The sequence below is a fragment of the Dendronephthya gigantea genome, unplaced genomic scaffold, assembly GCF_004324835.1.
Source record: "Dendronephthya gigantea isolate DGI-Jeju-01 unplaced genomic scaffold, DenGig_1.0 000021F, whole genome shotgun sequence".
NCBI lineage: Eukaryota > Metazoa > Cnidaria > Anthozoa > Malacalcyonacea > Nephtheidae > Dendronephthya > Dendronephthya gigantea.
This window is the reverse complement of record NW_021163031.1, coordinates 2,376,058-2,386,964: the sequence shown is the minus strand read 5'-3', so window position 1 is coordinate 2,386,964 and position 10,907 is coordinate 2,376,058. Positions and strand designations below refer to the sequence as shown.

The following is a 10,907-nucleotide window of genomic DNA, read 5'->3' as shown; positions in this document are numbered from 1 at the left end:
CACTTTAATCACGCAATATTTCTTAAAATTATCAGGCAATGCCGCAATGCTCTTCTCATCAGTTCCCTATAGCTTCTCTAAAGCAGTGAATTCTGGGATTGTTTAGACGAACAAAAATATGACGGACGTCATATCTATTGACAGAATTGAACTTTTACACAAACAAAAATGAAATCTCTATTATTTCTGCACCTAGCCTCCTCCGCAGGCTTCTCTTATGTACTAAATTATTTTAGGTTATTAGGCAAGCGATGCTTGCGGAGGAGACTATTCTGCACGATTCTCTAATTCTTTCACACTGCGTCTTTTCCCGCAGTGTGATAATAGAGATTCAATAATTCCATGTTTGGAGTCCCCGAATTTTCATATGCATCTTTAGGCTTAGGCCTTAGGGAGTTAGAGTCAGGGGGGGGGGGCGCAATACGGATACGGCATGTTTCAGAACGAGATGGCGGCATTGTCACCACGTGAATCTGGTAAGTTTATTGCTTCTTGTGCTAAACACGTGTCTATCAAATCAAAAGGTGTACAAAAGGTCGCTAAACTAATTTACCCTGACCTAACAAAGAGCTTGTACTCCGTAAAAAGTTGGCGTAAGCATGAACTGCACCCGAAAGAATGGAATAAAGCGACCGTGGATTGGATTTTTTTACTTGATACGCTCAATTTCTCGTTCTGGGTGGAACAAGATACCCAACCGTTTGTTGTCAAGTATCGTGGAAAATGTTATACTGGATATTGGGCATTATGTGCGGCTATCAATCGTGCATTAGAGGTTTGTAATCATAAACAGTTAAATTTGCACTCGACCATGCAATACCGTTATATAGCGTTTTCTCTCCCCCCGGAACATCCTATTTAATAGTGCATCATAACCTAGTTGTTTTATAACAGTTGCTTCATCAATTCAGAATATTTTTATGGGTTGCATTTATATCAAGCCAGGTTTATACCGATGTATTTGTTTCAAAAATTTAAAACTGTCTTTGAAACAGTCATGTATTTCTGAATTAACTAGGATTTAACGATGTAAAATGTAGTTAAAGTGTTTTATACAACTGGCTCCAGGTAAACTTTGTGAGGAGAGCCCAATAGACCATTCCCTAAACTGAATTTAGAACTAAGAATATTCATCAGTAAAACTGGATTCGAAATGAAATTCTAAACTTAGTAATTGGAAAGTTTAGTTGGCAATATTTCTTATACTTTTCATTTACAGTAATATTTCTTTCTAGAATGGTATTCCAATAACTACCCCTTCCTATTGTGCGAAAATCACTAAAGAAAAGTTGAAAGTTGTATTTGAATCTGAAACATTGACAGAAATCCCACTCATTGAAGAGAGAGTAAAAAACCTAAATGAAACTGGAAGAATTCTGGTTGAGAAATACAAAAACAGTTTTGTCAACATGCTAAAATCTTGCAACAAAAGTGCAACAGCATTGCTTGATCTGATAACCACCCAGTTTCCGTGTTTCTGTGATGTGGCAAATTTTCAAGGTCAAAGGGTTGGCCTACACAAAAGACCACAGATCCTAATTGCAGACATTTGGGCTTGTTTTGAGGGAAAAGGTTTTGGGGAATTTTCAGACATCGATAGCTTAACAATGTTTGCAGACTATTTAGTTCCAAGAGGGCTACAGTTTTTAGATGTTATTGAATATTCAAACACGCTACAAAGTGCAATCAATCAGGGCAAGCATCTTCCCAATAAAAGTGAGCTGGAAGTGGAAATTCGAGGTTGTAGCATTTGGGCTGTGGAATTAATTTGCCAGGAGTTACGAAAAATGCAAGATCAAAATTGTAGGAATGGGAATGGTGATATGGTAGTCATTAATGCTGTTCTTGTTGATTTTTTTCTGTGGGACTATACTAAAGCCCATGAGAATACAATTGCCGGTTTTCCAATGCACAAAACAAGGTCCATATATTATTAACTGTTCAAGAATATGTACTGTATCATATTCATATCTAAATGTGTCCGCTCAAGTTCATATTATAGTTGCAAGGAATATTACTTATAGCGTTAAAGTTAATATTGAAATATGGGGAAAGTAAATAAAATATTTTAAAATAAATTATTTTCTCAATTTTATCTTGGAAGATTTCTACTTTTACTAAATGATGATAGGTAACTTACTAAAGCTAAATTGTAGCAAAGTCTTTTCATTTGTTCAAATTTAAATCTTATTTATGGTCCTGATTAGTTTAAATCCATGACCAGTGTCAAGTGTCAATGGTGGCAACCACCTCATTTTTAAATTCCTTGCCATAGCAACACATTCCTCACATAAGCAAAACAAATCAGCTTTTTGTGGGAACATGTTACAGAATCTCATAACTGGTTGAACTATTGTTGGAAAACTTTCCTCTATATGTAAGGATACATCCTTTTGAGTAGGAACATGAAATTTAAACTCACACCAATTCCTTGAAACAGCAAATGTTGGTCTAACTCTACTCTCTGTACTAGGATCTAAGATGTCATTGTGCTCATGTGATGAATTAAAATTAACCCATTGTTTGGTCAGTTCACCAACTGTCTGAGTGATGGCTGCTTCAATATCATCAGATTTAAAAGCTATTCCAACTTGAGCACCAACAAACATCTTTGACTTTTTAATTTCTGGAAGCCACTTGTAAGAATTTTCAGTATCAAGTATTATGATTAACCTTGCTCCAGTTTCACTGTTAAGCCTTTCCCATATGCTAAGAAGTTGTGTTAAAGAAAATGCATTATTCTCTAACAATGCCCAATCACCATTATCATGTACCGGACCACTGTAGTATAGTACAAATGTATCATAGGGCAGACCAGGAAGCACACGCTGATTGAAGAATGATTCTAACTTTGATTCCAAAGATTGAGTTGATAGGCCACTTGTGCATAATTCTGTCCCAAAATTATGCACAATATGTTCAGAGAAGAATCTGGACAGCAAACCAATTAATTCAACAGCAATCCTATTAGTTCCCTGGTATTCCTCTTCCGGGAGAGCAATAACTAAACCATCTTTTCTGTAGCTATAACATGGTAGTACAATAGCATAACCAATAGCTGTTCCTCCAAGACAATTTCCTAGGCTAGATAACACACTATATGCCATTGATTCAACTGGCATGACAATCAAAAATGAACTTATAAACCAGGCATTTGTTACTTGCCATGATGGTATCCCTAGCAAGACTGTTGTTGCAATGGTGATAAGGATAATAGATTTTGATATTAGACAAAAATGTCTAACACCTCTGGAAGCAAGTACATCTAACATTGAATTTGTATCAAACTCCTCTTTGAGACTTTCTGAGCATTCTTCAAGTTTGATTAAAAAACCCCAACAATCTATAAGGAACACTATATGTCCAGCTATCCAAAATAGTAAAAAGGCGATAAATATTGGCACAATGACAACAGCCCGATGGTGCGTTAATGTTACTTGAGCAGCACATGTGACATAAAGAAACTCTCCACAAAATATGACAACAACTATGGATTTTCTATGCCATTTTCCGCAGGTGAGGAAACCCTTCCACCTGTCAACTGTAGAGTACTTGGAAAAGTACATGTCGATGATTGCTTCAAATGATAGCCAAACTGCAAATGTGGCCAAACAGAATGGATTATATTGCACTTTAATTGCTGGGAAGAACTCCATTGCCACTAGCACACTTGTCATAACTGCATTAACCAATGACAATGCCGATTTCAAATGTATTGCGATCAGATTGCAAGCAACAGCTAAAGCTAACAACACCATAGCTGCACAGTGTTCTGAGACAATGCTACCAAATGCAAAGCCAATTAATAAAAGCAATTCTCTTACAGTGAGCAAATGGAACTGTACATTGCCATAGTTATGAATTCTGTCAATCAATGTTCCACAGGAATAAACACAAGTGCTCCCGATCAACAACATATCAACAACGTCCAAATCTTGTGCTGACACGAACATATGATCATAAGCAACAGATGTGAAAGTTAAAACACTAAATATTATACCAATCCAAAAATTGACAAAGGCGTTGGCTAGTTCTTGTCGGTTAAACAAATAAAGTACAAAAGCAAGGATAAGAAAAATCCCTGCAATTACGCCAAATATTATAAAACTTTTATCAGACGAGTGGTGTTGCCATCGGCTATAGATGCCTAAAAATCCGCCTGCCAGAAACGTGACAATTGCTCCAGCAGATATGTACTTTATTAGTCTTTCCATTTCAGACAGACAAACACTTGTCTTCGTAGAATAATTTATGCTTGAGAACTTTATACGAAGGTTGTCAAAGATCCTAAAGAACTCTCTCGTGAACTCCTTCGTCTTTACATCATTTACTATAACATAACTTTGTTTCCAACACAATCCTGAACGCGTTCTGGCCACTACTTTGGATTTCTTGTTCTATAAGTTTCTCCGGAAATGTGCATGAATGACAGTGCATGTGGCATGTGGATTATATATTGTGGAATTAAAATGAAGCGGGGGGGGGGCGAGCAGGCGCAGTCAATGCCAGTGAACTGTCAATGCACGCAGTGACTTTTAGAGCTCAGTGCGCCCGGAGTGAGCTCTGTGGTGACCACAGTGAGTGACCACTGGTGGTGGAGGCGTTGGTGTGAGGCTCAAACAAACGGCCCCAGCCCCCAAGCCTCTGTCTAAAACTACTTGATAATTCAGCAATTTCATTACATGGTCAGGGGCCGTAGTGCACCCCATCTCTTTTTACAAACCACAGTACTCGCTCCAATTCGGTGTCAGTGGTGTCACTGGTCACCACTGGTTACCATCTCACCCATAGATATATCTATGATCTCACCATGGTTAAATTCAAGATGGCGGATCATAATGCAAGATGTCTGAATTTAGCTGCAAGTGAGGAATTTCAAGATTTAACCGCTAATGCTGCCGAGAGACAAAATTTTGCTGATTTTATCAAAAGTGTTCACAGTAATTTACGAGAAAAAGTTCGACAAGGTTTGGCAACTTATGTTTTTAGATATTTTTAGGCTTGTCACTTGTCATTGGAACATTATATTTCAAACTTTCCATTCTGAACTAGAATCTAGGAAGTAGGCAGCTTATAAACCTAAAATATACCAGAAAACATTTTTAGCTACGAGAGCCACCGTATTTCTTATTTCAATAGTCAGACAATACAAACTTTCCAGAGCTAAATGTCTTTTATGTGGCAACTGGTGGGGGGTGTACCCCTAGGTCTAGTGCAGAAGGGGTGTTGAAAGGGTGCAAATTTGCATATCAATTCAAATTTGGGTAGATTATGTATAAAAATATATCTAAAAATTTTTGTGCATGTATTTGACAGTTCTGGACTTCTTTCTAAGGGCCTGAGAATAATACCTTATCATCTTATTTTATGTAATTGTTACGGCTGGTGCTTGTATCCATACCTATACCCATCCCTACATTATACATAATTATTAACACATTAAAGAAATCAACTTCACAAGGTGCCCTTAATTCACACCTGAGGTTTTTACAAAAACTGCTATTCTTTTCAATTTGGATCACCCATTTATCATTGTCAGAACTTTTTATTTATCCTCTTTTTCCCATTGAATAAGCAAGCATAGCTTACAATGTTGATTTGCACATTATTGTATCATTGTAATGAAGTAACCATGCAAATCAATATTGTTTGCTGGGACACCTATGAATGAAGTCCTGTTCAAGAGGTTTTCATGTACTTTTCTGGCAGTTCTGAGGAAGTATTAATTCAGTTGTAACACACTTTAATGTTTTTACACCTTGCATTAGCTAATGGAAACTTCACTTCAGTTTGGCAAGAACATTTAACTAATTCATCCTTACTTGAACAATATTCAAAATCCATGAAAGCACTTGCTGTTAACCACTGGGGTGAGAATAACCTAAGAAGAATAGAATGGTGCAAAGAAATATGTCTGGAATATTTTTATCATGGAGGTCGTGAGAAATGCTTGCAGAAAGATTGCAAACGGGTCCTTTTTAACTTGGACAAACATCGGAATTGCAAATGTCAATGTGAGGCTGAAGAGTTGCAATCAAGCTTGAATAGGTGAATGAGTGAATCATTTATTTGAATATTCATTTATTTATTTTAATCACCTACACTATATTACAGATAAAATTGTAGGCACGAAATGTATTATATTGTTCTTGAGTAATTTGAAAGGATTAATATTACTCATGAATAACAGTTGCATGATCGATTATTTCAAACAAAAATGAACCCTATGTAGTCATTATCAAATATATATGCAACAGTCATATTACTTGAATATATATGTTTACAGTAAGAATAATAAATTATTTTGTAGGAATGACCATCCACGGCATCCAGTTAAACATGACAAACTAGTTCTCTTGGATGTTGGTAGTTGTTTTAATCCATTCCAAGCATTTCCAGATATATTTCATTCCCTAGCAATAGACCTCTGTCCTGCAGATAAGGTGAGTATGGAATTTGCTGGACAAGAAAAGTGTACCATTTAAACTTGTGCGAAAAAAATAGGAAAATTGAGTAATTTGAGTTTATTGTCATTTCTTATGAAAAAAGCCTAGATAGGGAAGTCAGTACTACCTCATCTAAAATACAAATACTTTGTTCTAGTCTGTGATTTCCTGTGATTTCCTATTCCTTGAAATTTTAAAAGACAATAATATATCCAGCAGTGGCAATTCATCACCCTCCTGCTCTTTGATACCTGAACGTTGCTCATTACCAAAGGACATGGAACGCTACATCGATGGTGACAAAATCACCAAACTTCCACAAAACACTTTTGATGTTGTTGTTTTTTGCCTGCTCTTAAGCTACCTGCCCGTGAGGGAACAGCGATGGACTTGCTGTTTAAAAGCACATGAGTTATTAAAAGACAATGGTTTGCTTATAATTATCACCCCGGATTCCAGTCACCAAAATAAGAACATGTCTATGATTAAATCGTGGAAAACAGCAGTGGAAAGTATCGGGTTTTTAAGATGGAAATACCAGAAAGATATTCACACTCACTGTATGGCATTTCGTAAAAAGATTGGTTGTTCTGAGGATAACAGTAAAACGATTGAAGGGGGTTGTCCCGAACAAATGTTGTATATTCATCAAGAGTTGGATGAGAATTTTGAATTGGATAAAAATGCCTCCAGTAAAGTGTATGATGAAGATGAATGTAGCGTAGTTGAAGGATTTGAAGTCTTACCCTTTTCTTAGCATTCTCGAAAATAGCATGAAAAACTCTTTGGGAACTTTCATGAAGAAAGCATTTTTGTCCGTACGAATTTTGCAACAGGATTAAAAGGAATACTTTAATATAACCAGGAAGCAGCGTAGCAGCGTCTTCAAACAACTTTGCATCAATTGATTTATCAATTGTGGTCAGTATAACAACTGCCTAAAATACACAAAAAAACTGGCTATATTGTATGGTTATATTAAGGTGGTTCTCTTGGTGTTGGAGCCAGAGGCGAAGGTGACAACGACAGGACACGAAAGACGAGATCCGGATCGCTGTATTGTTCAAACCTTAGACTTTAGTACCACGGCAACGAAGAAAACCTCATGGCGACCTTTGGGGCGATGTTGGAGATGGCGGCCGTCAATCCACGTCAAGTCATTGACCATTTGAACGTTGCCAGGCAGTGTCATCACATTGCATCCACCAGGCGGATGCACGTGTCTCAGTGGACCCTGGTGGACCGCAAGGCATGCACGATCGCCGTGATGACGCCGCCTAGCAACGTCATTTGAACACGACCTCCCTCGACGTGATTCGGCAGGTGTTCCGCATGCCATGTTTGAGCCTGCTGGACATCGGCTACAGAGCAGCATACACAGATATAGAATTTTTACTACTAGAAAAATAATTCCTCTAGATAATAATTTTAGGGTTTTTAAAATTCAGAAATGTAATATCTTATTTGAAATTAGAAATCTCAAAGAAACGAAAGAAATCGCATCTGCTGTTCTTTAAATTTTTTTGGCATGTATCCTCGAAAAATAACCGTGGCAAAAAGTCAGGCGATGCATTATTGCGTTACAGAATTACATGGATCAACTAACTATGACTTTTGGTGACCTTTTTTATTGGACTTTTGGATTTGCGGCGGCTCAAACCACACTTTCGCCGGGACCAATCAAGCTTCATTCGACGTCGTATTTACACGATATATGCTTTATTTACTAGGAACCATGTATCTAAATATAGCAACATATATTATACACTGAAAAGGGGTTGTGACTTTTAGCTACAGATTGCCGGTTACTGTTTGTTTACGATAAAGAGTTTTTAAATCATGTATATCAGCCTTTCATTGACTTTCTCCTTGACCAACGTAGCCGCGCCTAGTATTGAAAATATTCCTGCGTTTTTGTCACTCCTTTCAAAGTTCATCTGATCAGAAACGTCCACAGCAAGGTTTTGACAAGATTCGAGATGGTGTCTTTTGTAGGGCAGTATGACGACCAGTATATCCATGGAGTAAGTCAAATCTACCGAAATCTTGCAGTGATGTGTGTTGATGTGACTTTCCGTGAGAAATGTGTGGATATCATGGAGGCGATAGGTAACGTTCTGTACGGTCAGCGTTTTATGGTTAATGCTGATCACTAGCGCAGCTCCTATACGAAATAAACCATCACTTTCGTTGTTGCTTTTCAACAAAGACTAGAATGTTCTATCGAACATAACTATTATAAGCGACCACCATCATCGTCATCGCGATATCACTAGACTCACTAGGCTTGGCCTAATTTATATTTTAAGTTTTGATATGCCAACGTGTCATGTTCCAATTTTCTGAAATTAGCGGCGTAAAAGGTGAACGGTTGTATTTTTGTTTGCACAAGTTTTAAATGCAATTTTCCATGTCCTCTTAATCCACACAGGCAAAGCGCCCTTGCATGTTTTTGCCCGGCTAACACTGTATCGGGCACCGTGTAAAGATAGTCACCATTGGCCTATAATTGCATGGGAAAACCATGCAAAAACGAACGGAATTTGCCATCTGCATGGTGGATATTCAAAACTATATACCAACAGTAGATGTTCTTATTTCTTCATGCATGAGAACATTACACGAGCCAGTTGTCCGTAATCATCACATGACCAGCACTAGTCATGCACATCATGTTCCACTACAGTTCCTAGAACTTACCGCATATTGGACAACAAGCTCCTGGTGGCAATACAGTAGCCTCACACTTCACTGGAGAACATCTTCCATTTTCATACACCATTTCACATTTGTTATTTTCGTAAAAACTTCCTTTTTCATTATCCTTCATCACAGCTGAATTGAAGTGATATTCACACCGACCGTTGTAATCCACGTGTGCATTCATCTGTTGTGCATCGCAACGACTTGCAAAAGTACGACTTTCGATTCCACACACCTGAAATGAAGACATATTTTATCTAAGCAACTACAAAATTGAAAGTGTCCTTATTATATCCTTAGGATCGTTTAATGAAGGGTGTATCTTCAACCATCGCATTGACGAGAAAGTCACCGCTAAAGGTGGATCAACTTCGCACTTTGCCTGAAGGTCGACAGGAGTGTGAACCACACTCCAGTTGCACTGATCAGCGATTACGCTTACTGACCTATACTATATAGTATCTAATATAGGTCAGTGATTATGCTATAGAGTGAGCCGTTTAGATCAGTGACTTGTGTTTATCGGCTATGTAATTTACATTCGTGTTCCTGGTTTGCATAGTCGTCAATTTTTAACCAATTTTATGACTGGCCAGAAAAAAACTGTGTTTTAAAATTCCACCTCCCTAAAAAAATGCCGGCGCTTTTGGTTTAGACAAAATTGATAGTGAAAGCTTGAGCTTCCTGGTATTCTTGGAAAACCAAAGATACAAAGATACTGCAAGAACCACAAACCTCAGATCGACAGTTTTTGCCACATCTTCCCTTGTACGCTAAGTTTATGCCTTTCCGTCTTAATTCACATTCATTTTCATATGACTGACCATCTTCTCCGCAAACTATGCCTGTATTTTCATCCGAACACTTGATTTCTTGTGAAACTAAAACAAACGATCTAAACTGATGCTGAGGAGAATAACCGTTAGGAAAAGCATATAGTCAGAGTCAGAGATTATTATATCATCAGTAGATATTTTCATCCCCTATAATATCAAAAATATAGTGCTGTTTTGAGTGTTTCTCGAAAGATGATTCATGGTTTCACTGCATGCATAAATGCATGTAGCTATGTTGCCAAAACATTTAGTTTTTTTCTTTTTCGACATAGGCCTAATTTTTTTGCACAAGCAATGTATTGATTTTAATTCACAGTGACTTTTGAATGGTCACTCAACTGCATTTATACTGTCGGCAAAGTTCACTGCCAATACATGCAGGTTGATGCAACGAGACACACAGGTCGTCTTCACCGCATGTGGATGATGTACACGGATTCTAAAGAAAATAAACACATTTGAACTATAGCATTCCTCTTGACCTAAGCATTTATAGCAATTACAAAACTTCACACTTCACCCTCAAATTCTAAGTGTGATCACAGACACTAAGATAAGCTAGAATCTCAGTAATTACGCAGTCTGTTGTACCAATGTTTCACAAGATCCACGGTCGTCAATTTTCTCGTCGTTATTTTTCCCACAAAATATCGCGTGGCAATAAGTCGGGAATGTTTTCCATTGTTTAAGCCCACAGACACTTGAACCAGTCAGATGATCGCACTCCAGGCAACTGTCTGGTATGCGGGTTGGCAATTCGCTCCCTTCTGAAAGATCGAGGTTGTTCTCAGGTTCGACATCCCCCAAACCCATGGCCTCGTAGTTTGTGTAGCGGTGACCTGCTTCAGGGCAGCGCAGATGTGTACACATGAGCTCACCTGAAATTTAACTTGAATGAGATATTTAGCTTGAATGATGATCT

General features: G+C 37.8%; 3 protein-coding genes across 3 annotated transcripts; 2 read left to right on the top strand and 1 right to left on the bottom strand.

The window, feature by feature from the left end:
- Positions 1–436: 436 nt before the first annotated feature.
- LOC114521955 (queuosine salvage protein-like) lies at positions 437–1,955 on the top strand. The gene is made up of 2 exons (XM_028542531.1): positions 437–775; positions 1,236–1,955. The coding sequence occupies exons 1-2, from the start codon at positions 449–451 to the stop codon at positions 1,935–1,937; spliced, it is 1,029 nt and encodes a 342-aa protein (XP_028398332.1). The 5' UTR covers positions 437–448; the 3' UTR covers positions 1,938–1,955.
- An 86-nt stretch (positions 1,956–2,041) lies between these two features.
- Positions 2,042–4,277, bottom strand: LOC114521954 (transmembrane protein 168-like). Its single transcript, XM_028542530.1, has one exon. It carries the CDS (start codon positions 4,212–4,214, stop codon positions 2,181–2,183), a length of 2,034 nt encoding a protein of 677 aa, XP_028398331.1. The 5' UTR covers positions 4,215–4,277; the 3' UTR covers positions 2,042–2,180.
- A 291-nt stretch (positions 4,278–4,568) lies between these two features.
- LOC114521683 (S-adenosylmethionine sensor upstream of mTORC1-like) lies at positions 4,569–8,221 on the top strand. Its single transcript, XM_028542186.1, has 4 exons — positions 4,569–4,967; positions 5,769–6,048; positions 6,311–6,443; positions 6,604–8,221. The coding sequence occupies exons 1-4, from the start codon at positions 4,811–4,813 to the stop codon at positions 7,201–7,203; spliced, it is 1,170 nt and encodes a 389-aa protein (XP_028397987.1). The 5' UTR covers positions 4,569–4,810; the 3' UTR covers positions 7,204–8,221.
- The last annotated feature ends 2,686 nt before the right edge of the window (positions 8,222–10,907 follow it).

What these genes read in the sequence shown, in the direction of transcription:
- LOC114521955 (XM_028542531.1), top strand. Translation starts at nt 449, where the DNA reads ATGGCGGCATTGTCACCACGTGAATCTGGTAAGTTTATTGCTTCTTGT. An exon ending in CTATCAATCGTGCATTAGAG is followed by an intron (nt 776 to 1,235) that starts GTTTGTAATCAT and finishes ATTTCTTTCTAG; the next exon opens with AATGGTATTCCAATAACTAC.
- LOC114521954 (XM_028542530.1), bottom strand. Translation starts at nt 4,214, where the DNA reads ATGGAAAGACTAATAAAGTACATATCTGCTGGAGCAATTGTCACGTTT.
- LOC114521683 (XM_028542186.1), top strand. Translation starts at nt 4,811, where the DNA reads ATGGTTAAATTCAAGATGGCGGATCATAATGCAAGATGTCTGAATTTA. An exon ending in ACGAGAAAAAGTTCGACAAG is followed by an intron (nt 4,968 to 5,768) that starts GTTTGGCAACTT and finishes ACCTTGCATTAG; the next exon opens with CTAATGGAAACTTCACTTCA. An exon ending in TTGCAATCAAGCTTGAATAG is followed by an intron (nt 6,049 to 6,310) that starts GTGAATGAGTGA and finishes ATTATTTTGTAG; the next exon opens with GAATGACCATCCACGGCATC.